Raw genomic sequence first — 25,322 nt, forward strand, 5'->3', positions numbered from 1 at the left:
TATTGCAGATGTATCCTGATTCAAACAGTAAGGATGAATAGACCAATTGTCCATGTTATCCAGTGTTTCAATAATCTGTTTAAAAAATGTATTCTATAAGATTAACGATTAAAAGAAAGCTGTTATGTACACATAGCTTACATTTTTCTTTGTTGCGTGACTCAGTTGTGCTTTACAGGGCGTTTTTATAGAATGAGGAAAGCTGAGTGGCATTTTGAATTAGCTGAGACTCCATCAGAGGAAGTTAAAGGGCAGCTAATAAAATACGATTCCTAATTGTTCTGCAAAAGAGAGAGAGATTTTCCTTATGCTAATTTGGCTTATAACCCTTTTCCTGCTTTCAACAGGCACCAAAAGGCCATTAACACATTATAAAAAGAGAAAATCCTTTTTAGCCCTTTAGTTCGACTTGCTTCCTTTCTTCACATTCTCCCGTTCCCCTCGCTCATTCTGAAATTAATCTGCAGAAGATTTGCTATTAACAAAGAATGTTCACATTGCGCAGCACAGTGGGTGAGGACTAAAAGATGAAGAAAGGGTAAGAGGAATGGTGGGAGCAGGAGTTCACTCAAGAGGAGGACAAAAGCCGGATAGGAAATGAAAGGTAGGAGAAAAGAAGGACGCAACGACATAGCTGAAAAATTCTTGTCGGACTCATGACTCGGAGCTCCCACGCACCTTCTCTCCTTTCTCCTCACACCTTTGTTCCACACCCAAGGCTAAACTCACACCATACAGTGTTTCCTTTCTACCGTTTATACTACATTTCACTTCCCCTACCAATTTATCCTCAACTCACCTATTGCACACTCTTTCAATCTCACACTAACCCCTTTTTTTCCTGCAGTTAGCTGCACTTTAAAAAGTTAGTTGTAGGGCTGATCGATTATTTTAATTCATCACAATGGTAGGGTCCACATAGTCTTTTTGACACAGGGCGCTGGGCAGAGCGTGCAAAAGTGTTTCTTTGACAATGTTTCTACTCACACCTATGGTCATGAAGAATGGGTCATGAGATTGCGAATACAAGTGCGAAAATGGGTTTCCACCGGAGGATGGCTGGAATCTTAAGGACAAGGTGAGAAGTTCAGTCATACTGGGATGGAGCCAGTTGAGGTGGTTCGGGCATCCAGTTGAGGTGGTTCGGGCACCTGGTAAGGATGACTCCTGAATGCCTTCCTAGGAAAGTGTTCCATGCAAGTCCAGCTGGGAGGAGACCGAAGGGCTGACCCAGGAACAGCTGGGGGATTTTATCTTCCCACTGGTCTTGGAGCGCCTTGGAAACCCAAACTCAGAGCTGGTTGATGTGGCCATGGAAAGGGAAGTTTGGGGTCCTCTGCTGGAACTGCTTCCCCCATGACCCGACTCTGGATAAACAATTGACCATGGGTGGAAATACGGATGGATAGATGACAACGATAGCTCAAAAAAGTATCACTGATCTTGTATGACAGACTAGCTTCTGCTCCTTGACTTTTATTATTTATTTCTGCTACCCTTTACATATTTAAATTATTTTATTAATACAAATGGAATCTCTTGTTCTCACAATTTGTATAAATGAGTCTGTCCAAGCTCTCGACTGTAGAGACAGTAGGACACATGTACATGTAAGGCGATACAAGTACAACACTCACTGGCAGCACTGTCCAGTGTCTGCTGGCCGATACGCTTAAACGAATGGGCTTTAGGTCTTTGACCGTGTTGTTCAATAACAAGCTTCTACACCAGATCTACAGTGAAGTCACTGGGGGTTTACGGAAAAGTTCATATATTTCAACTGGAAGATTTATTCTCAACTGAAACAAAAGCAGTGAATATGAAACCCTATTATAGTGCAGAATTTTGGAGAGCACTTGTCATCTTTAATATGGTTTGCCTCTTTAACCGTTTGTATTACAGTGATGTTGACTCACCAAACATCATTTTCTTCAAGGTGAATGCCGGGCAATGTGTTTCTCTCCTCCTTCCTGTCAATACTCCTCCTTCCTGTCCTCTTTCTCTAAGCTCTCTTAATTGTACAAAATATCAGCTTGTAACCTTCTTTCCCCAATGCCTCTCCTAAAAGCACTGAAGCAACTTCAGTATTAGTCGCTCCTTACTTCTCATCCTCCCATTGCTCTGCTCTGCCACTTCCTCATGATTCTGCAGTCACTTTAAATGATACAGGAAAGGCACGTCATCTTCTCTTTCATTTATTCTTGGCTCCTCTTCATTTGTCAACATTCACAAAATGTGCAGTCACTTCTTTTTCATCTTCATATCCTTCTTGCTCCCAATTACTTAGTAAATGCTTAATCAGCTGTCAGCTCTTGCTTCTCATATGTTTAGTCTTCCACATCCTGTTTCTCCAGGCAATATTGCATAACTGTCAGCGCAAAAACTTCCCCCTCAGAGGCTGTGATATTAACATGGGCCGCCTGCTAAATATAGCTTTCTGACCATAGGAGCGCATCAACTTTGTCGAGATACAATCAGCCATTTAGGAACGTATAGTTCCCCTTAGCGAGAGTGATGTCACTAAGTTTGTGAGATAAACAAAGGAGTCTAATCAAGACTTTTTCAGGCAGAGGGAACTTTGGGAATTTTGCAAACCATTCACATGCACAAAAACCTATATAAAGCACTACGGGAAAGGGAAAACCTAAAATGCAGAATATGGCCTCTTTAACTTAGAAAGAGACAGCTGTAAATCAGCAGATACAGTGGGGCAAAAAAGTATTTAGTCAGCCACCAATTGTGCAAGTTCTCCCATTTAAAAAGATGAGAGAGGCCTGTAATTTTTATCATAGGTATACCTCAACTATGAGAGACAGAATGAGAAAAAAAAATCCAGAAAATCACATTGTAGGATTTTTAAAGAATTTATTTCAAATGATTGTGGAAAATAAGTATTTGGTCAATAACAAAAGTTCATCTCAATACTTTGTTATATACCCTTTGTTGGCAATGACAGAGGTCAAACGTTTTCTGTAAGTCTTCACAAGGTTTTCACACACTGTTGCTGGTATTTTGGCCCATTCCTCCATGCAGATCTCCTCTAAAGCAGTGATGTTTTGGGGCTGTCGCTGGGCAACACGGACTTTCAACTCCCTCCAAAGATTTTCTATGGGGTTGAGATCTGGAGACTGGCTAGGCCACTCCAGGACCTTGAAATGCTTCTTACGAAGCCACTCCTTCGTTGCCCTGGCGGTGTGTTTGGGATCATTGTCATGCTGAAAGACCCAGCCACGCTTCATCTTCAGTGCCCTTGCTGATGGAAGGAGGTTTTCACTCAAAATCTCACGATACATGGCCCCATTCATTCTTTCCATTACACGGATCAGTCGTCCTGGTCCCTTTGCAGAAAAACAGCCCCAAAGCATGATGTTTCCACCCCCATGCTTCACAGTAGGTATGGTGTTCTTTGGATGCAACTCTGCATTCTTTCTCCTCCAAACACGACGAGTTGAGTTTTTACCAAAAAGTTCTATTTTGGTTTCATCTGACCATATGACATTCTCCCAATCCTCTTCTGGATCATCCAAATGCCCTCTAGCAAACTTCAGACGGGCCTGGACATGTACTGGCTTAAGCAGGGGGACGCGTCTGGAACTGCAGGATTTAAGTCCCTGGCGGCGTAGTGTGTTGCTGATGGTAGCCTCTGTTACTTTGGTCCCAGCTCTCTGCAGGTCATTCACTAGGTCCCCCCATGTGGTTCTGGGATTTTTGCTCACCGTTCTTGTGATCATTTTGACCCCACGGGGTGAGATCTTGCGTGGAGCCCCAGAGCGAGGGAGATTAGCAGTGGTCTTGTATGTCTTCCATTTTCTAATAATTGCTCCCACAGTTGATTTCTTCAAACCAAGCTGCTTACCTATTGCAGATTCACTTTTCCCAGCCTGGTGCAGGTCTACAATTTTGTCTCTGGTCTCCTTTGACAGCTCTTTGGTCTTGGCCATAGTGGAGTTTGGAGTATGACTGTTTGAGGTTGTGGACAGGTGTCTTTTATACTGATAACGAGTTCAAAAAGGTGCCATTAATACAGGTAACGAGTGGAGGACAGAGGAGCCTCTTAAAGAAGAAGTTACAGGTCTGTGAGAGCCAGAAATCTTGCTTGTTTGTAGGTGACCAAATACTTATTTTACCGAGGAATTTACCAATTAATTCATTAAAAATCCTACAATGTGATTTCCTGGATTTTTTTTCTCATTCTGTCTCTCATGGTTGAGGTATACCTATGATAAAAATTACAGGCCTCTCTCATCTTTTTAAATGGGAGAACTTGCACAATTGGTGGCTGACTAAATACTTTTTTGCCCCACTGTATATATTTGTTTTCTCTTAGCTAATAAAATACCCAATACTTGAATATCTCTTCTTTCACATCTGAGATTGGACGTGGCGCTCCCGTGACGCTGCAGATTGGACGTGGGGCTTCAGCACAGCGCAACTGCAGAAGTAACAGGATTCTGTATAATTGTGTTTACTGATTGGCTGTGACTTTCTTGCAAAACGCTGCCATTACTTTACCCTGAAATCTGATTTCATACACTGTCTGATTTTACATTCAAACTGACATTTTAATTTACTAACAATAAATCAGGTGTAGAAAATGCCAAACCAATTGTTCCTTCTTTGTTTTATGGTTATATTACTTCAAACTATAAGAATATTGAAACACAGATTGTATTGTCTTAGAATTAACTATGAATCATTTAGGAGGGAAATTAAAAGACTCAACAGTATCATCTCTTTAGCGGTATGCAAATTAAATGTCATTCTTTGTATTATAATTAAAATAGGAAATAACTTCTGAGAAATGTCTATTCATGTGTGGAATGCAACCAAAGTTTAAAATCATAAAATCAGGCCTTTTGTTTTTTAAACAGGGCCTTCAATTAAAAAAAAGGAAGGTTTATATTGGCACGGTTTGAAATAACGATTGCATACACTGACCATAACCCTGGTTAAATCCGGACCCAGACCACCAGACTCTGGGACAGTTTTGTTCCAAAGCCACTTGCAGTCAACCTGTGGCTGTATGTCTGTAGGGTAAGACACTTAACCCAAAGTTGCTCTCAATAGCGTGACCAACGGTGTGAGAATGTGTGTGAATGTTAGGTTAGTTGAGAAAAATGCTCTGTCTGAATGAGGGGTGAAGGGGTCAATGACGACCCGTAGAAAGTAAAGCGTTTGAGGGATGTAAAGACCAGTCCATTTACAACTTATTTATCACTTTCTTAGAGAAAATACATCTGTCTACAACCCACATATTATTAAGATAAGCATAGTATTTCACTGTACAGCATATAACTGTACATTGTGTTTTATCCTATTCTGTTTTACATACATAGTTTATTTTGCACCACTGGTTCATTTGCACTTTTTTTCCTTTAATGTCTTAAGTATATTCTTTGCTGCACTGGTAGAAGATTTTCATTGCCAACAATTATGGTGTAGATATCGTGCATATTAAAGTTAAGCCTTTGAAACTAAAATTCCACTGCATCACATTGTGAATTATTAAAAAGAAAAGTTTTGTGGTATTTTAATAGGACAAATTGCAAGTAGACGATTAGGCCCTCTGATTCCACAGCGGTGAAAAAAATGTATATGAGCAAATATTAAGTATGTTTGTGATGTATTCATAACGCAAGCAACAGTAATTACACACAGCTCTCAGTATAGTGGGGTGGGGGGGGGTGTGCTGCTCAACCAGTCATTCAGTTCTCGTCGTCCCTCCAGTGGCTTTCTATTAGCGGAGGGAGTGTGTTGGAGTGGAGATAAGGCAGGTACTACAGCATGTCTCAAAACGGAGGCGGGAAAGACAGGTAGGAGAGGAGGGGAAGGGAGGAAGAGTCACATGAAAACAGGAGCCGTCAGGTGTGTAGAACAAGCTCTCCCCCTTCCCACGCCTATACCTCTAACCCCGCACCGCTTCTATCTCCAGCTGCAGGAAACTCTCAGGGTGCAATTTACCGCTTGCGCTGCACTGATAATACCGTCTCCAGGGCAGGAAGGGGAGAGTAATAGGCAGGGGTGGGAAGAGGGAGATTGAGGGTGGGGGGAAGGGGGAGAAGACAGAAGGACAGCAAGGAAAAGAGAGAGATGGAAAATGGTTAAGAGAGGGGGAGATAGAAGGAGGTGAAAGGAGGGGGAGGCAGGAGGAGCATCACTATGGAAAATAGAAATGTAATATGAAGTCTTCATTTATCTCCAACGTGTGATTAAACCAGAGGTAATCAGGAAATGTGACAAAACAAACCAATCTCCTGCTACTTAAATAAATCCACTTTTACACAGCTTTATCACTAAACCGCATGTAAAGCCAAGTGTTCAACTCGAAGGTGCTACAATGAATTCCTTTTAAAAAGAGACAAAGATTACGACAGCTCCGCAGGTCAGCTGTGGAAGTTACAGCGAGAAGATAATACTTCTTTCCACATTCCTGGTGATTATTTATCAGCAATTCTTTTTTTGGGGGGAGGGGGTGGTATATTAGCATGTTATGTATTGTAAGCCTCTATGTTGCAAGTTTTCACTGATTGTATTGACTTGTTAACTTGTTGTAGTCTGTCCAGGGAATACAGATAAAAAATACCCTAACTATTGGCCAAGACATTTACAGAAATGTCTTTTAATATTCTCTGGGATGGTGAGAGACATCATTTAGAATAACTGTGTAACACAAATAGAGGAATTGACAATAAAGTGCACTTTGATAATTGATTTTCTTCATATCACCCAGTCCTAGGTCGAGTAAACTGTAAATGACAGCCCAAAACAAACTTAAAATGATGCATGTTGGCTGTAATGCACAACTGGAAGAGGGGTCATTACATACAAGCACATAAAGACCTCTTATTTCATAGCAAGGATATTTTTAAAGAAATCACTTGACAACTTCTATTAAGTTCATGGATCACAGCAGAATTCTTTAACTCTACCTCATATGCAGTTTTTTCAAGAGTATAAAAGCCATGTAATCCAGTTTGAATCTCATTTGTTTACCAACAGGGCTTTTATTAATATTAACTTTGAAATCGACTTTTGACCTGCTCTAGAAAACGTGTGCACATACTCTATGTTGTTTTCTTGGGGCTGCATTACATCAATACATTTCTTGTTTAAATTTTGACATGAGGGTGACCATCTAACTGCGCAGTGCTAAACACAAACAAAAGCACGAAACAACATTGCATGTAGTCAGCACTGTCATGCATTGCATTTTAAATATGCAATTGATGTGTGTATGAGGGTTATTGGTAAACATGCTTTAGCAAACTTCCGCAGCATCAAGAATTATGGACCAACAATTTGTGTACAGTAAATGGTTAGTGCAGAAACTAGTCCCTTACATAATACAATTTCTAGTAGTTATTTATGTTGAGCGGCTCCTGCCTGTTATTGTGAGAGCAGCAACTTTATATTCATTGAAAACCATTACTGGCGTCTCTGTCTTTAGGACTATTGGTCTTGAAAATGACGCTCGATTTCAATTAATAAAAATATAAAAAGAAAAAAAACACTTCTATGACATCAAACAGCACAACCATTAATGTGAGCAAAGGCAATTTGTGTGTGTGTGCGTGTGTGTGTGTGTACCAGTTTTTTGGCATTCTCAGCTTCCATGCGTTTCTGCGTCAAGGCTTTGGTCATCTCATCTCTCGCTGCATCTTTCTCTCTTTTCTCCACTTTGGCCAGTTCCTCCTTCAACGCAGTCTGCTGCCGTTCATACCTGAAACACACACACACACACACACACACACACACACACACACACACACACACACACACACACACACACACACACACACACACACACACACACACACACACACACACACACACACACACACACACACACACACACACACACACACACACACACACACACACACACACACACACACACACACACACACACACACACACACACACACACACACACACACACACACACACACACACACACACACACACCTTTCTAAATGCTTTTTTTGTTGAACATATTTCCACAAGGGGGCAGCATATACCAACTTTCACCAGACCAGTCAAATACATGGAGAATATAAACTGTACTAAAGAAATTATATATTTTTCCTTTTGTTATAAGAAATAGCAGAGTGATTGATAAACCAGGCAGTTAAATATGGATTTGATTGGTTAATCTTTAGTTTGATCTACAGCAGTGATACAGAACTTTTCAATAAGTTTTACAACCTTTGTTTTATGCTAATTTGATGGTTATTCTTTTTTTTCGATTAAAGGTTTATTGTCCAACAGTTTTATGGGTTGGATTGCTTCCTGGACTCAAAAAGAGTTGTTTTGATGAGGCTTTTTTTCCTTTTAAAACTATTACAGTTGTTAGGAGAGTATATACTGTATATTACCATAGGTTGATGCAAAAACGTGTCAGTTTGCTTTAGGTCAACATGAGTATGCAAATACCATACTGTGTTATCCCAATTTTAAAATATTGAGGGCATTTTACCCAAAATGTAACTTCATTTAAATTCCTTAGCTATAATGTGGTAACAACGATATGACTTTACATTAGCCGTATGTACAGGCATCCATTTATATTGCACTGAGCCCCGGACTTCCCCAAAAAGAAAAAGTACTCACACAAAGGGAACATGGAATAAGCAGCTCATTGAGAGCAAGGTACAAATTGTATGTTTTTTTAAACAATACTTGTAGCTTCATATGTGAATTGTAGTAGCCATTGACCTTCATAACAGGCTGACAATGCTGTCACAATGCAGCATAGTTGTAACACCTAGCTTTATTTAATCAGCTAGACTAGTTTTTATGATTTCAGAGCAGAAAAGGGGCACTGTTGGGGCCTTAACACTTACCAGGGACGGTTTCTTTTTGCGTGCCCTTTAAGTTGGCACAAAGATAGGCAGCCAGTGGCCAACCCACAAGCTTCACATTTTTTACAGTTAATTAAAGACGCAGCATTAGTAACTATAAATACACATGAAGTCTGATGTGGATATTTTTGTACATAAGTTTTCAACGTCTCTTTAATTATCACCAGAAAAAATGAATGCTTGTCAACCATTTACCTTTTCTGCTCCTCCTTAGCGTAGGAAGCAGGTTTGCTACTGCTGGGCTGGGGGCCGGGCTGGGGGCTGGGCTGGGCCTGCTGCTTGGGGCTCGACTGGGGTGGGGGGCTTAAGCTAGCGCTGCGAGAGGCACCTGGACAAGACATAGCGAATTAAAACAGGAAAAAAGCTGCATTAATATTTCAATAAGGGCGTGCAAAAGAGTAAGCGTTAAACACTCAGTTAATGTGTACTCATTCCTGCCTTTTCTTCATAAATGTAAGGTGGAAATGTCTTAAAGGAAAAGACAACATTCAGGCATCAGATAACATTTGAAGATATAAAAATGGAATATAATGCAGTAAAGCTCTCAGGCATCCTGTAATGCTTTTAAATATTTATGATATTCCAGTCAAGTGACCACACATGTAGAGCGATAATTTATGTATGAATCAGCTAACGGCTATCCTATTAAATAAATAAATAGATTTGAATTATAAACCCCTAGATTTTAATAGCTTATGTGTTTGAGCAAAATTCCAGCACAAGTTCATATTTTAAGAGTTCTCCAAGATTTTAAGAATAAAGTCATAATTTAATTAAAATGTTTCAGGCAAAAAAGGTTGTAATATTACAAAAAAACATTATTCCATTACGGGAAATAAAGTCCTAATATATATGACAAGGAGGAAGTTGTCATTTAACAAGAAAAAGTTGAGCTTTGTGTTAAAACAACAAAGTTGGGGACATAAAATTTGAGATTAACAGTAAAAATCTTTTCCCCCACTGCTATACAGTTCAGAATCAGAATTCCCTTATTCATCCCCAAGCGGGAAAAAAAGGCAATAAAAAGGCAAAAAGAGAACGCGTAGACTTATAAAAAGGTAAGAACACGTTATTACAAAATGAATGTGTATATATATGTATATATATATATACACACGTATATACAGTTAGTTCCATATATATTTGGACACTGACACAAGTTTAGTTTTTTTACCTGTTTACTGAAACATATTCCAATTATAGTTATATAATGGACATGGACATAAAGTGCAGACTCTCAGCTTTCATTTGAGGGTATCCACATTCAGATTGGATGAAGGGTTTAGGAGTTTCAGCTCCTTAACATGTGCCTCCCTCTTTTAAAAGGGACCAAAAGTAATTGGACAATTGACTCAAAGGCTGTTTCATGGGCAGGTGTGGGCATTTCCTTCGTTATATCATTATCAATTAAGCAGATAAAAGGCCTGGAGTTGATTTGAGGTGTGGTGCTTGCATTTGGAAGATTTTGCTGTGAAGACAACATGCGGTCAAAGGAGCTCTCCATGCAGGTGAAACAAACCATCCTTAAGCTGCGAAAACAGAAAAAACCCATCCGAGAAATTGCTACAATATTAGGAGTGGCAAAATCTACAGTTTGGTACATCCTGAGAGAGAAAGAAAGCACTGGTGAACTCAACAACGCAACAAGACCTGGAGGTCCAAGGAAGACAACAGTGGGGGATGATCGCAGAATCATTTCCATGGTGAAGAGAAACCCCTTCACAACAGCCAACCAAGTGAACAACACTCTCCAGGAGGTAGGCGTATCAATGTCCAAGTCTCGCATAAAGAGGAGACTGCATGAAAGTAAATACAGAGGGTTCACTGCACGGTGCAAGCCACTCATAAGCCTCAAGAATAGAAAGGCTAGATTGGACTTTGCTAAAAAACATCTAAAAAAGCCAGCACAGTTCTGGAAGAACATTCTTTGGACATATGAAACCAAGATCAACCTCTACCAGAATGATGGCTAGAAAAAGGTATGGAGAAGGCGTGGTACAGCTCATGATCCAAAGCATACCACATCATCTGTAAAACACGGCAGAGGCAGTGTGATGGCTTGGGCATGCATGGTTGCCAGTGGCTCTGGGTCACTAGTGCTTATTGATGATGTGACACCGGACAGAAGCAGCCGGATTAATTCTGAGGTGTTCAGAGACATACTGTCTGCTCAAATCCAGCCAAATGCAGCCGACTTGATTGGGCGGCGTTTCATAATACAGATGGACAATGACCCAAAACATACAGCCAAAGCAACCCAGGAGTTTATTAAAGCACAGAAGTGGAATATTCTTGAATGGCCAAGTCAGTCACCTGATCTCAACCCAATTGAGCATGCATTTCACTTGTTAAAGACTAAACTTCAGACAGAAAGGCCCAAAAACAAACAGAAACTCAAAACCGCTGCAGTAAAGGCCTGGCAGAGCATTAAAAGGGAGGAAACCCAGCGTCTGGTGATGTCCATGAGTTCAAGACTTCAGGCAGTCATTGCCAGCAAAGGGTTACCAAGTATTAGAAATGAACATTTTATTTTCAGTTATTGAATTTGTCCAATAACTTTTGAGCCCCTGAAATGAAGGAATTGGGTTTAAAAAATGCTTTAGTTCCTCACATTTTTATGCAAACTTTTTGTTCAACCCACTGAAGCTGAAAGTCTGCTTCTCAACTGCATCTGAAATGTGTCATTTCAAAGTCATTGTGGTAATGTACAGAACCAAAATTAGAAAAACTTTGTCTCTGTCCAAATATTTATGGACGTGTGTGTGTGTGTGTGTGTGTGTGTGTGTGTGTGTGTGTGTGTGTGTGTGTGTGTGTGTGTGTGTGTGTGTGTGTGTGTGTGTGTGTGTGTTGCTGTTTATACTGTATGTGTTTATACTGTATGTGTATATACATTAAAAAAACACAAGTACATCATGGTAAAAAATAAGTAGCAGCATTTTATAACGCAAGGAATAAAAAAAAATGTTGAAGGAGCTGGTAAAGTTAACGGATTTCAAATAGCGTTTACTTATGTGTACTAGTTAACCAACCTATGGTTAACCTAGTTCCTATTTCATATATTAATATGCAAACATAAGGCTACAGGTACTGTATTGCTTTCTCAGGATGTATAATGTGTGCATACAGTATGTGCAGTGGCATGCATCTGGTAAGCATGTGACTTTCAATGGCTATATCTCTTAGGAACACTGTAAGGTGCATGATACCTGTGTCTTTCTGAGGGCTTGAGGTTGGTGAGTTGGGGCGTTCTGGCGCAATGTTGGCTACTCCTCTCATCCTCTGGAGAACATCTTCTGATAGCTAAGGAAAAATAGAATCCATGTATTTAAAAACAAGCAAAGATGGATAAAGACAGATATTAAACAACACAAGACTACCCAACTTTGTGCAAACATTTGGAAATAGAGTAATTTTGTAACACCTTTTGGCATAAGACATAAACCTGCAAATCAGCATAAAAGCTGAAGCTCTAGCTGCAGCGTGTGTGTCCGTCCAAGGAAATGGTTTGTTTCTTTAAAACCACAGTAGGCAGCACTGACTCACTGTACCTATGACTCATTAGATTTGAATGTGCAAGCAGAGTTGGTAAATAGGATTATCTGTGAAGCTCGTTCTTTCCGTGTTTTACAAATATTTTAACAATGATTATGATTTCTGTAACTAAAACAACTATAAAGTTCTAATTTTCTTGAGTTTCATATGTATCTTTTATATTACTGTAAAACTCGACCAGCTTGCATTTCAGTATAGCTACAGTAGATGTGACGGTGCCTTCAAATCTTATAGGACATTTGGTCACTACACCTAATATTTCCCATAAGAAATTGCTATGGCTTTAGTCACGCTACAGGTTTTTGTGCCCGTTTTGTGTGTGCATGCCTGTGGCTTAATACTTTTATTTTTGAAAGAAGCCCTTGAGTTGCACGTCTTTTTCAGTGAAACAAACTTATTATATTTTGAAAAAATATAGTATTTGGAAAATATATCTGGGAAACCTGTGAAATAAATGGATGCAACTGTGAAAATGGTATAAGCGTAGAGTAAATTAAAAGTCCGACATTTACAGTTGCACTTGAAAGCAGCAGTGTCAGAGGCAGAGCAGCACACCAAACCTCATTCGAGATTTTCCAATGTATAACGCAAAACATTATGAACAATATCTTCATAGCTACAACATATTTTAATATCTTTTTGAGTTAGCAATGTCTCTACTGAGCAATTATAAATTTTCCAACTGAATATTAGCAAGCTTCAACGATTCATTCGCTTAGTTTCTACCTAAACGTATTATCTTTAGCGTTGGTAGCAAACGCTGACAGCTGCTTGGGAATTGTAAAAATGTAAGATTTTAAATAATGGAGTGCTTCTGGATGGGCAATGTATATGCCGAATTAACAAGAAGAACCTGAAGTTTCCTAGATGGTCTTGATTATCCGTTATATTATGTTATTTTGCCAATAAACAGGGTACAACTTTAACTGAGTCATTTTACGATATAAGCTTGGTGTAAGAAAAAAGGGTTGTTTCAGATCACACATCAACCTGTCCCAGCCCCTCCATCCCTGTACATCCTCCTCACATCAGCAGTCGCTTTAATGGTTGTAAACCAAACGTATATGCAACACAGAATAATAAATAACTTCATTTGCTGTGAAGCAACAGCTAACGGCTAGTTAGCGCTAGCCGTCAGATTAAAGTAATGTTAGCATGGTTTATCAAACGCTAGCTTGATTAGCGTTACCTTGACACCACGGAGAATCCTGACTCGGTCCTCATCATCGACACCGAAAGATACCTTTCGGGTCGTACTCTCTCCTGAACCCATATCTTCTGCTGTTAGGCGACCTTGCATAGAAAAGTATTACTAACATGAATTGATGTTGTCCTGCCCAATGACAAAATGTGTGACAGATTAAATGCAGGTTGCCAGATTCTTCTTAAACCATCCCCCTTTCAAAGAGGCGTGAAACACGGAGCATACTTTTTTTTAAAACTTTTTTATAAGAGCAAGTACCTGTACAAATGCATGTTATTAATACAAATCATCATGAAATGTTTGTTTAATTAAAGTGAAAACTGTAAAATGACTCTTAGTTACCACTTAACAGCCCAACCTGGCAACCCTAATGTAATACAATAAACTTTATTTCAGTGATAAAAAAGCAGTATTTTTCGCTGCCAAGAGCGAATCATATTGCATGCAGGAATGTAAAACACACATACATTTGGATGCACAATCATTATCCCAAGTATTGATTTGTTGCATAAACACAAATATGTGTCTCATATTCATCCCAAAGGTCAGTGTTCACGCACATCGATGTTTACTGGAAATAAAGATCATAGACGGACAATTCACACACAATTAAAAAGAAATGAAGGTAACTTCATAGACACAATAAAACATCTAAAATTATATACCTAAGAAAAATGACAAAGAAAATCCCACAAACCAAATTCATGTATGAAAAAAATTAACATACTCCACAAAAATCCCCCATATCAATAACCAAAAATGCTTTGTAAACAATTTTCTTGTGTGATTAAAATGCTAATATAAGACAGACGTGGTTACGTATAAAAGCATGGCATTATAAAGCATTAATTTGTGTTAATGAAAGATAAAGCTATAGGGATTTAATAGATAGGCCTTCACAACAACAAGAATCTAATTTCTGAGTGGGGAAATATTTTTCTTTACAATGACACATAAAAGCAACATTTAGGATCGATTCCTAACAAATCTGCCAATTTTAAAACGTTCATTTTATTACAGACGTTTAACAAGGAGAAAGTAATACAAGAGTTACAAAAGTTGGCAATTTGAATACCCAAATGTATTCTAAGCATGTAAAATAACAAACAACAGAAGTTGTGTTTACATCCCGCTGTTCAGTGTGATCCAGGACTCTTGTGTGTTTGAATGGATACTGAACGCTGGGTAAACCGGCTCCTTAAACACAGCCCTGAAGGTGTGCAGGTGCTCTCTGTGCCTTCTGATGTTATGAAACATCAAAGTCCCCGCCTCATAGTCCAGTGCTATCTCAATCTTGAGTGGGTGATTGGTAATTTCCCCCAGAGCCACGTTGCATGAGGACTGGCACACCGTCAGCTTGTTGTTTTTCCACTGCAGACGCCACGAAACAGAGTTGTGTCCCAAGCGACTGTGGTCACCACGGCGAAGGATACTCTTGTAACACACACCCATGGACCACATGCTGTTGGGTCCCACTTCTACCACCCATATATGCTCCCCACTCGAGAACCCCTGGCTGCACAGAATCTGGGGTGCGCTTGTAAAACGCTCTGGGTGCTCCGCGTACGACTGCTTGCTGGGGCTGTACTTGACCGTGCGCAAATCATTAGACGCTATCAGGTTGGGGTGGGCGGTGCAGAGGTTGAAGGTGAGGTCCAGCGGGTTCAGGAGGATATGGAGGGAATTCAGGAGGGGGATCATTTCAGAGCGGAAGTCTTGGGTCTTGAGGCCTGCCTGCAGACGCTTGGTGTTCAGCGGGGCCTTCAAGGAGACCACGGAGGGGAAGTTGCCTGCTGTGGCGACTCCTTTCAGCTTATTTTCAATCTGCATGAACCTGGAGAGCAGAAGAAATCTCTCAGTTGAGGGTTGTTACCATGTGACCATGTATCCATATGCTTGGGTCTGGAATCACATGTCGTTTCTCAAGTAGGCAGAAACATGTGACGATTTATCTGCTAAACTCCTACCTAAAACTGTTAATAGCTAATAGTTCATGTTATTATCTGGCACACTTTTATGTATAACATTATCTTATGTCAACTTGTTATGGAAGCCCTGAGAGGCAAGTGAGAAATAAAACACATTCTGGTGATTCATAAATTCAGATTTTTCTTTATAACATGTGCTTATGACTTAAAAAATGATGCATTTTCTATGGATAATCTATGTAATATTCTTAGCAAATATTTTGTAATGATACCTTTTTTTAAGTAGGCCTATTTGTTGCTGAAATACTCATTTTGGCCAATAGAGGCTGAAGTGCATCACTATTCTATTTTCTAAATAGGAATAAAGACATGGTTTTTCAGAGCTTGCATCAAGTACTTAGAGATATTAAAACTCACCTGAAAGAAAACATGATTGCTTTTAGTAAAAAGTGTATAAAAAATTACCATAGAGAAAAAACTTGGTTAATCTGTTTTTTGGCCACAATGCAAAGCATTCATTTACCTCCAGTTTCACCGATAAACAAACATTTTTTTTTTTATGAGAAACTGCTACCAAAACTTTTTTTTAAATATAATTCATGCGTCACTCAAGTCAGAAGGTTTTTTCCTGATCAGACTTTTTTTCTCAGTGTTCTCTCAGGGCTTCCGTAGTTTGTGAAGCTTTTATTGTTAATGAAATCTAGTTTAATGGCACATGTGGAAACCTTTGTAAATATCAAAATACACATGCTGTCAATTCATCAGGGGAAACGTTTGTTTTGAATATGTTTAGAAACTATTTCTATCAGATGATTTTGGACGAATATACTGTATATATACAGTATATATTAAAAAAACATGTAAATGCATTTTGTGTTTTGGCAATATATTCTTCTGTTGTACCTGTGTATGAAGACGCATGTGTCTGTCTCACTGAGGACCTGTGTGGCACTTCTCTGGACCTCCACTAACTGCTGCTGCTGCTCTTCCAGTGCATTCAGTCCAAACTGCCAGCTCTGTCTGCGCAGGGACCTCTCCTCCTCCAGCAGCACATGCAGGCGCTCCCTGTACCTGAACACAACACAGCAGCAGTATATCAAAAACATGGTAAACTGGGAAAAATCATAATTTCCACCAGATTTGATTTACTACCCTTTTTTTTCTGCATTGTTTGTGTATTACTTTGGAGAGCCTTTCTTAACAGAGTGTTTATGTGCAAGGACAGCACATTTGAATGTTTCAGGTCTTTTTCTGATAAAAGTAATACATGAGATTCACTTTCATAGTGCAAGTTGAAAGGTGTGTTTAAAGAGCCTATGACACTTGATAACTTAGGTCAAAAAGCAATTCCAAGCAATCTTAAAATGCTGACAAACTGGATCCATCGCATAAAGAGACTCTTCAAGCCTGAAAGAACATCTGCTTTCAATTGTATTCAGACTGACTTATCACTTGAATCATATAACCTAGTACAGGCATGGTACTTTTACTATTTTACTGTGCAGTTCTGCTTTAGAAGCCAATTAAACATTTCCTCTTTAGTGTCCACTTAAAAACTACAATGGTTCTACAGTTAAACGCTGTCATGTTCATTTTAAAGTGGCTCTATTATGTTTATTTCAGGTTAATGGTTAATGTTCAAAAAGCTCTTTGTTTTTCTCATAAGGCCTATGCTGCATGACCTATTTTTACCCTCTGTCTGAAACCACAACCAAGTCTGCTCTGATTGGTCAGCTTGCCGGCTCCATTGTGATTGGACAACAGCTTTGTCTTAATTTGCTTCATCATGACTCAGGGTGAGGTTTGATGTGATTTGATTGACAGTGGCCAAGAAAGATAAACATACAACCCAACAGCAGTCATCAGATTCTGATTAAAATGGAAGTAAATCCTGATTGGCCATGAAATTATGTGACATCACAATTCTGCAGCTAAGTCACAAACTTCAACCAGTGAGGGGAGGGGGCAAAAACAGGAATCGTAAGACCTCTGATATGAAGTAACCAAAACAGAACATGTGTTTTCATGACTAATACTGCTTGTAATAAAACACTTTTTTAATTTGTGTGATAGCTGGGCTTTCACTAAACACAAATTCTGAAGAAATTATTTTTTAAATCACTCAATGCATTTGAACCACACAGTCTATGATTTGCCCTTAAAGTGAATTTTTAATATATATTCTCCTTTGAGTCTTTGGGCACAAGGCACTGCAGGTTATTTTTTTACTTTAATTTGAATGGTGAGAACATGGCTTTATATCGGAATCTAAATACAATCAAGTATGGGGCATTAATAAACTTATAGCAAGTGAAATGCTCACATATGCAATGCAGAAAATATTTAATCTAGAATACTTTTTTCCAACATTTAAATAAAAGTTGGAGCCTTCACGTGATTTAGAAATGCAGAAGTTGTACTGTTAGACACTTTGACATGTTTTAAAGACTTTGGAGCAATTAAACACAAATGTTGGGCATATTCCTTATACTTAATACTACAGTATGTTACCTGTCCACCAGTGCAACCATACTGTCCATGATGGCGACCGCCTTGTTCACCAGTTTGTCTCCGATCGCTTCAAACGCTCCTCTCTCCTCCGCTGTCTTCTGCAGGAGACTCTCTGTGATCTGCAGCCTGAAGGAAACCACCTGCACACACAAAGAGCACATTTAGCCTGTTTAGCACTTTTTATTTTCCATACTGAAAGAAATAGATGCCTAATTATTTCTACGTGACATTTCAGTGAAATGATTATGAACTTCTTCCTGGCACAGATGTAATATAATTAGTCACCTGGAACCGTGAACTCAAGCCAACACTGTCAGAAGTCACTGGGTGGTTCTCACCAGTCGAACAACTTTTGCATTCTTATGATTCAATACTCCTCCAAAGCACCATGGCAGTGAGCCAGATAGCCGCTAGCCACTTCATTCAAACTGCAGAAGTCTTGTTTTCATTTTGCAATCTCTAGTGTTCTCTGTTTGCTATCAATTTATTGTTCAGGTGTATTATTTCTCAATATGTTTTCTAGGAAGATACTTCCTCCGGAGGGAACTTTGGGATTTTAGCTTTTGTAGACCATTTACATGTACCCAACCCTTTATAACTCACTATAGGAAAGGGAAAACCCCACAAAGCATAAAAGGACCTCTTTAATTTGAAGATGACATACTGAACAGTCTTTATTTCTAATCGAAACATATTGAGGTAATGGTTCTGTATCTGTCCAATGTCAATATCTGTCAATAAAACTCCTTTAGGGTCAAACTTTACCCTGTTTTTTGACTCTATCCCAAATTCAATGTTTGCAAGACTAACATTACGATAAAAAAGGAACACATTTCTCTACTCTATTAAACATAAATGAAACAAGCGATACCTTGCTGCGGCTCTCCAGCACCGCCCTCATCTCCTTCTCGGCGACGCTGAAGGTGAGAACATCATGGTCGTGGTGTTGTCCCTCCATGAAGCACGTGCTGCACATCAAGGTCATGTCGTTGGAGCAGAAATACTCGAAGGGACGCCTGTGTGTGGCGCAGGCTTTCATCTCCAGCTCTTTCCTGGGCTCCAGCTTGTTCATGGGCTCCACCACGGCGTGGGCCCTGAAGCCCTCCTTCTCATTGTGCCTCTGTAGGTGCCTGGAACACAGCGACACCTCACACTTCAGGCAACTCTTCATGGCCGCCAACCGCTCGTCTATGCAGTGGTCGCAGAGAACCTCCACCCTCCAAGTGTCAGGCTGCCGGTCCAGCTGCAGAGTTGTGGCTCGGTAACCCTCGATGATGCTGCAGAGTTTGAAGTTCCTCTGCAGGGATTCCAACCCTTGATACTCCTCACAGCATTCTGGGCACCGTGGAAGTGTTTTGCCATTGATGTCGGTGGTTTTGTAGATACAGGATCGGCAGTAATTGTGTCCACAGGGGAGAACCAAGGGATCGGAGAAGAGCTGAAGGCAGATGGGGCAGCTTAGCTCGTAGGCTAGCTGCTCCTCCGGCTTTGGCAAAGACATAGTTTGAGGTTGGAAATTTCCAATTTCTTGTATTTTCTTTGTTCAACTTAGCCTCCACCTCTTGTGCTGAGATTCTCTTCTTTACTTTGTTTCTGCTTTCCACCCGGTGAGTCTATAGTGACAACAGGCAGTATACACAGCAAACAAGGAAGTCAGCAGCCCATAACAAATTACCAGAATAGCAGGAGGTGTATCCACAATGTGTGCAGTGCAGCATTCCTTTCCAGGAGGCCATGCTGTCCCTGATATCGGAAATTCCCACCAACGTAGGTGTGGCGGTTGATGGTATAAACAAACGTGTCACATTACAGTAGTCATGTAAAGCAATTAAAGTTCAGTGACTATCTTCATATGAAGCCATAGAGCATGAGATCTTACTCGAGATAATGTAAGTTGCACATCTTGTTCTAGTTCTGGAGCCGACACCTTTGCACAGGCATTGCAGGTGCGTGAATGTCTGCAAGACTGAAAGAAGAAAACCCCATGCTGTACAACATTTTCAAGAAAGTCTCAAGAAAAAACAAGAAAAAATCCAGCTTGTTTTTGAAGAATAACAACTACATTTCTAATCAAAAGTCCACAAACACAGGACTCTGGATCATGGGACTGTTGGGTCCTGCGTGAAACCAAGAGTCAACATTGGCTTAATTATGAACGTTACTTAACTAACCAAATATTGATCATTTTTTTTAAGCTAACCAAGTAGTTTTGTTGTTTTTTCTGTTTTATTTCGGTTCCAATTCACGAATGTTTTAAATGGCAACTTTAATCCAGGACAAAATACGTTTAACTTCGTAGGAGAGAGTGCGACACTCACTTTAAGGTTCTTTATTTTTTAATCTGGTTTGAGCAGGCTCTCCGATATTGAATCACAAATCCAGCCGAGAAAAAGTATTTTTACTGGCTTGCTGGAATGGTCAGCACAATCATTGCTAGGATTTCATTTATTTTTTGCAACGAATCATGCTTAAACATTTACATATTACAAATATATATATCTGATTTCCCCCATAAAAACAGTATTATATTCATGTTCTCAATCTCATAACCAAAACTAATTTAGTTCAGTTTACCCATGCCCATGAATTTATATAAATGGACACATTATTTACCAGTTTTTACCACTACTTTTTTGTGGTTTGGTGGATTCAAACATGGGTTAGTGTTAAGGTTGGGGTGTAACCTTCCCTATCCTGTGCAGGACTTTGCCCCTTCACAACATGGATTAGACTTTAAAATCCCATAACCTAATCCACAAGGTGTATACAACTCTTTGTTGAAAATAGGAAATGCTGGTGATGTTGGTTTGATCTAACATCAATATTGTTTGGTCCATTGTTGATATTTAAAACGGCGTGTTTGCATAATATCACAAATCACATATGCTGGAATCTCCTAGGACTCATCGCTCGCTTCAGTGTTGTCACATCTGTATGCATTCAAGAGACTTTAGTTGAGGTTTCAAGGTTAGTCATCACCCACCCAAAAAAACAAGTAAAAACTATTATCTTTAATTAGACACCCAGCCGCTTGAAGGTGCTGGCTCCGAACGTTTCCAAAACAACTTCAACTGGAGGTATTTTATCCTTGCTTTACAAAAACATAACCCATAAACCTCAATACAGTATATTGAAGCCTAAAATGTAGTTCCTAAAATAGAGAGATAATATTTACTGGGTGGTTTGCAATACATTTCATAACAAATGAGATCATCGGACATGCTTCAATATACAAGCACATCTTGTTGATGATTTCCATCCATCCCCAACTTTCCACTATTATAAAGATCAACATGGAGTTTTGGTTTGTCCTTCCTGATGCATCTCACACCTTTCCACTGACCGGTTTGACAACATATGAGTAATGCTTTAGACTACAAACATTGATGTGACACAAGGACATCAGTAAGGACATGAAGGGTGCACTGAGCCAGAGAAAGAGGAAGCCAGTGAGAAACATCAATGACGAAAATACATTTAAATTCAAATTATAAAAAGAGCTTTATGAGCCTTCGACCGCTTACTTGGTCTTCATCAGCAAATGGAATTGTTCAATTTGTATGAAACTTCAGAAGTTTGGAATACAAATGTATTTATTAGCAGTTCACAAAAAAATTTGACTTAAAAAAGAAATTCATTTAAATTACTGACACATTAGGCCCTATCCGGGAAATTGTCAACTGTTATTGCTATTTTCAAACCAAAACGAGTGGTCATTTATTTTAAGTCCGAGAACCAACATTGTGTCCACACCACACCCGGCCTAGTAGCTGGGGGTTACTGCCACAGGTGGGGTTGAAGGTTTTTTGTTGATGCCCAAAACTTCCTGAAGGCAGAAAAATAAATAGAAGAGAGAAAATAGAGGCATGGGCTGCAGGGTCAATGCTGACACAGACCCCACCACACACTAGTAGATCTTAAAGTAATGATTGAGAGGGATCATTTATATTTTCCGTGCATTGTTTTGGGGGGTTGCATACTTTATCTTTAAGGAAAATATCACACCTATGTATGTGTATCGTTTACTGCAGGGGTGGCCAACCAGTCAGAGACGAAGAGACAATTATTTGACTGTGTTATTGCAAAGAGCCACATCATACACACATCGTGGATGTATGTCCGCCCACTTCTCTCTTGCCCTTTCTCTTTTGCTCTTACCCTTTCTGTGTGCTCCAGGGGCATAGCTAGTTTTGAAGTTTGAGTGGGGTGGACTTCACATCCTCTAGGGGGGTCCGGGGGCATGCTTCCCTGGGCAGATTTTTAAAAACACTTTAAAGTGAATTGCATGCTTCTGGTGCACTTTGAGAGCCAAATTAAGAGGCTATCTAATAGAACTGTGTGGTCTTGGTAAGGGGAGGGGGCACAACTCTCAACACTAATGTGAGAAAAAAATATATATATATATACATTTTTCTTTTCAATTTCAAAATGTTCATTTGGGTGGGATTTATTTTTTTTAGGTGGGCTGAAGTTCACCTAAAATAGGTATAACTACGCCACTGGTGTGCTCCCACACCCTATTCCTCTGTGCCCCCTCTCTATCTCTCACACATAGAAAATGAAAATCTAAAAATGTACAATAATTGAGACACAGACACACACACTCAAAGACACACACTCCAATAGAGACACACTCTGTCACACAGACAGACACACATACCTCTGCTCAGCCAGAATCCTTATAAATGTCACACACCATGATATTGACAGAAATCAGTATTAACACCAGAGGCCAGTTACTGTATTTTCAGCCATTAAGATTGTGTGCACTGCCTCACACACAATCTCACTTAATTATGTGAAAACTATTTTTGTATTCCTATGCATGCTGTTGTTGTTTTTTTAACTAAGTTGGCATTCATTGCGTTGAACACTCCTTTACAAATCTGGCTTACAATATTTAAATGTTTGTATTTAAAACAAACCCATGACTAAGGTTGATTTAAATACTGCTTCATGACAGTTATTTAAAAATAAATGAAGTGTATTTAAGTTAATTATCCTCGGATGATAACTATCTCAACTTTTACCTAACCCTAAGACTGGCAGAAGCTCTGCTGACAGAGATGCACTTTCTCTCATTTATTTCGTTATCTCGATTCAGCAACTCATGAGTCCTTCTGTGTTGGTGGCCAGCTTTCCGTGAACAGGCCCTCTCACACACATCTAAAACTGCAAAGTATTACCGTTTTGATTTGACAACTTTGTATTGAGTTATTACGGTTTTATCTGAGTTTTATTTTTCGCCGTTCAGAAGCAGATCTCTCCCTTCCCTGTCACATCGCGAGTGCAGTAGAACCCGCCTCCTGTACTGCAGGATCTGCATTCTGATTGGCTAAAGCACTTCTGTGTCGAAAACTCTGTGTAACGATTGGCCTGGAACTTGTGTGTCGTTAACCCTTTTTGAACCTGGATACATATGCGCAAAAAAAACCACACAATTAAAATTCCATATGTACTGAGGAGCCGCATGAGACTGGGCAAAGAGCCGCATGCGGCTCGACAGCCGCGGGTTGGCCACCCCTGGTTTACTGTATGTTTCAACATGACCATCTGATCACATCCAGTATATTCTCGGGCGCCCCCTTGTGTTCCTAAAGGGCCAGTTCACAACACACACACACACACACACACACACACACACACACACACACACACACACACACACACAAATCTCAGTTTGAGGTGATTAGAAATAGATACATAAAGAGACAAATAGATGGCAGCAATTCAAACTATAAGAAATGTTGTATTCCTGTTGAAATACTACATTTGTGACTTGATTGTATTAATTTATGTAAATGTCTAATAAATTAAAGAATATGCCCAGAAACCATAATATTCCTGCAATGACTTTACCTTAATCATTGTTATAATATTCAGTTTTTGTTGAAGGAGTTTTTAATGCTGTTAAACTATATTGTTTTACACAGAAGTGATTCTGGTGTAAATGGAAAGGACATAATAATAGAAATAGAATAAGGTTGAGAAATACAAGATAATTCAAAGTGCTTTTACAAGAGGAGATGTCAAAAACAAATAGTAATAATAATAATAAAGAATAAATCCAGTATTTTCAGGGTTAGATACAGTGTTATCTAACAAGAAAAACATATCGTGTATAGTCTAATTAAGGTGTGAGTAATGTCAAGTTGAACGTTTTTGCCATGCTCAGACACAATACTCAATAAAGCTTTCTAAGTTGAGTATAATTTGATTTATATAGCCAAAAATCACCCTGGAAAGGAGCCTAAATTTCAATTACTCAGGCATTGTCCTAATGTCATGATAGAAGAGTACTGAGAGTTTTTCCATACCTTGAGATCTTTAGCATCAAAGTACTGCGGGTACTGCAGAAGAGGACCTCGTTGAAGACTTCAAAGAAAGCCTGAGTCTGCTCCTCCACTCTGCTACCAGCCTGCAGGGGGAGACAGTCACACACACACACACACACACACACACACACACACACACACACACACACACACACACACACACACACACACACACACACACACACACACACACACACACCCTCTGGTTCTACTGAATAAAACGACTTGACACTGTATGAATTGTTGCGTTGTACTTATTATACTGGAGGTGTGTGTTGCACAGATAATAGTGAATGATGTCCTTGGAGTGAGATAATATGTAAAGAATTCAAAAATAATCTCTTCTTTGATGGAAAAGAACATCTCCCGCCCACTCCTCAATGTTGTTATTCCTAAGAGCAGCACACACACTGACAGCAATTGATTTAACACTATCATAAAATCATACAACATTACTACACTTGCTGTTCGACGAACATCGTAGCCTACACTTGCCGTATGTCAATCAAAATGAATAAGATGGAGAAATTGGAATTGTTGTATCAGAGGGGCAACCAAACTTTGGACCTCGTGAGGGAATCAAGCAATATTTCATTGCAACCTGCATTGGCAGAACACAAAAATCTCAAGAGCATTTACAATGTTTTCTTTTATAAGAAACAGACAAAGTGTTGGCAGAGAACAGACAACAGTCTCCTATCAAGTCAAGTTTGAACTGCTGTTGGTACATCATGCTTGGATATAATTTCCCGTCTGTGGGATGCCTCACATTTTTATTTGTGATTGTATTGTTGACAGATATCTAGAAATGTATAAACACATGTGTTTGTGTCTAGATAAACTCAATGATCCTTAGAATAGGACAAACAGCTTAAAGTGCCTATTTCATATTCAGGGAACTTTATAACGTGTGTTCTGCAGTCAACGTCTT

General features: G+C 39.5%; 2 protein-coding genes across 3 annotated transcripts in view; both read right to left on the reverse strand.

The window, feature by feature from the left end:
• Positions 1-13,818, reverse strand: part of chchd6a (coiled-coil-helix-coiled-coil-helix domain containing 6a) — a 61,536-nt gene extending 47,718 nt beyond the window's left edge. For both annotated transcript variants that reach the window (XM_063886463.1, XM_063886455.1), the window contains exons 1-4: positions 13,603-13,818; positions 12,068-12,161; positions 9,057-9,189; positions 7,588-7,720 (exon numbers count right to left, since the gene is read on the reverse strand). In XM_063886463.1, the coding sequence (XP_063742533.1) occupies positions 7,588-7,720; positions 9,057-9,189; positions 12,068-12,161; positions 13,603-13,713 (471 nt within the window). In that variant the 5' untranslated portion in view covers positions 13,714-13,818. The remainder of the gene's footprint in view (positions 1-7,587; positions 7,721-9,056; positions 9,190-12,067; positions 12,162-13,602) is intronic.
• Positions 13,819-13,988: 170 nt separating this feature from the next.
• LOC134866330 (E3 ubiquitin/ISG15 ligase TRIM25-like) lies at positions 13,989-24,389 on the reverse strand. Its single transcript, XM_063886444.1, has 5 exons — positions 24,374-24,389; positions 18,928-19,669; positions 18,057-18,196; positions 16,449-16,616; positions 13,989-15,451 (listed from the first exon to the last, which is right to left on the reverse strand). The coding sequence occupies exons 2-5, from the start codon at positions 19,555-19,557 to the stop codon at positions 14,740-14,742; spliced, it is 1,650 nt and encodes a 549-aa protein (XP_063742514.1). The 5' UTR covers positions 19,558-19,669; positions 24,374-24,389; the 3' UTR covers positions 13,989-14,739.
• Between the last annotated feature and the right edge of the window lie 933 nt (positions 24,390-25,322).

Source organism: Eleginops maclovinus, chromosome 1, assembly GCF_036324505.1.
Source record: "Eleginops maclovinus isolate JMC-PN-2008 ecotype Puerto Natales chromosome 1, JC_Emac_rtc_rv5, whole genome shotgun sequence".
Taxonomy (NCBI): domain Eukaryota; kingdom Metazoa; phylum Chordata; class Actinopteri; order Perciformes; family Eleginopidae; genus Eleginops; species Eleginops maclovinus.